The sequence below is a fragment of the Penaeus monodon genome, chromosome 15, assembly GCF_015228065.2.
Source record: "Penaeus monodon isolate SGIC_2016 chromosome 15, NSTDA_Pmon_1, whole genome shotgun sequence".
Classification (NCBI taxonomy): Eukaryota; Metazoa; Arthropoda; class Malacostraca; order Decapoda; family Penaeidae; genus Penaeus; species Penaeus monodon.
The window spans coordinates 27,908,817-27,909,037 of NC_051400.1; the positions used below are offsets into that span (position 1 = coordinate 27,908,817).

Consider the following 221-nt stretch of genomic DNA (forward strand, 5'->3'; position numbering starts at 1 on the left):
TCGTTCTCCCGCACGAGCCCGTCGATGAGGCTGGCGATGAGATCCGCCACGATCCTCGCGTTCTGTCTCATGACGAGGTAGTTGAGGCTGTGAAGGTCCCAGTAGTCCACCACCAGGACGACGTGGTTCCCTTCGCCTCTCGCTATCAGGGCTGCGGTGGAGAGGGACGTTCTCGGGTTAGTTTTTGTTTCTTTTGTTTATTTATTTATCTTCTATGGTAA

The 221-nt window shown here is 53.4% G+C and overlaps 1 protein-coding gene across 1 annotated transcript in view; it reads right to left on the reverse strand.

Moving 5' to 3' along the window:
• The window catches only part of LOC119582144 (endothelial lipase-like), a 4,303-nt gene that overhangs the window by 2,132 nt on the left and 1,950 nt on the right, over positions 1-221 (reverse strand). The window contains exon 3 of the mRNA XM_037930381.1: positions 1-151. Within this exon, the coding sequence (XP_037786309.1) occupies positions 1-151 (151 nt within the window). The remainder of the gene's footprint in view (positions 152-221) is intronic.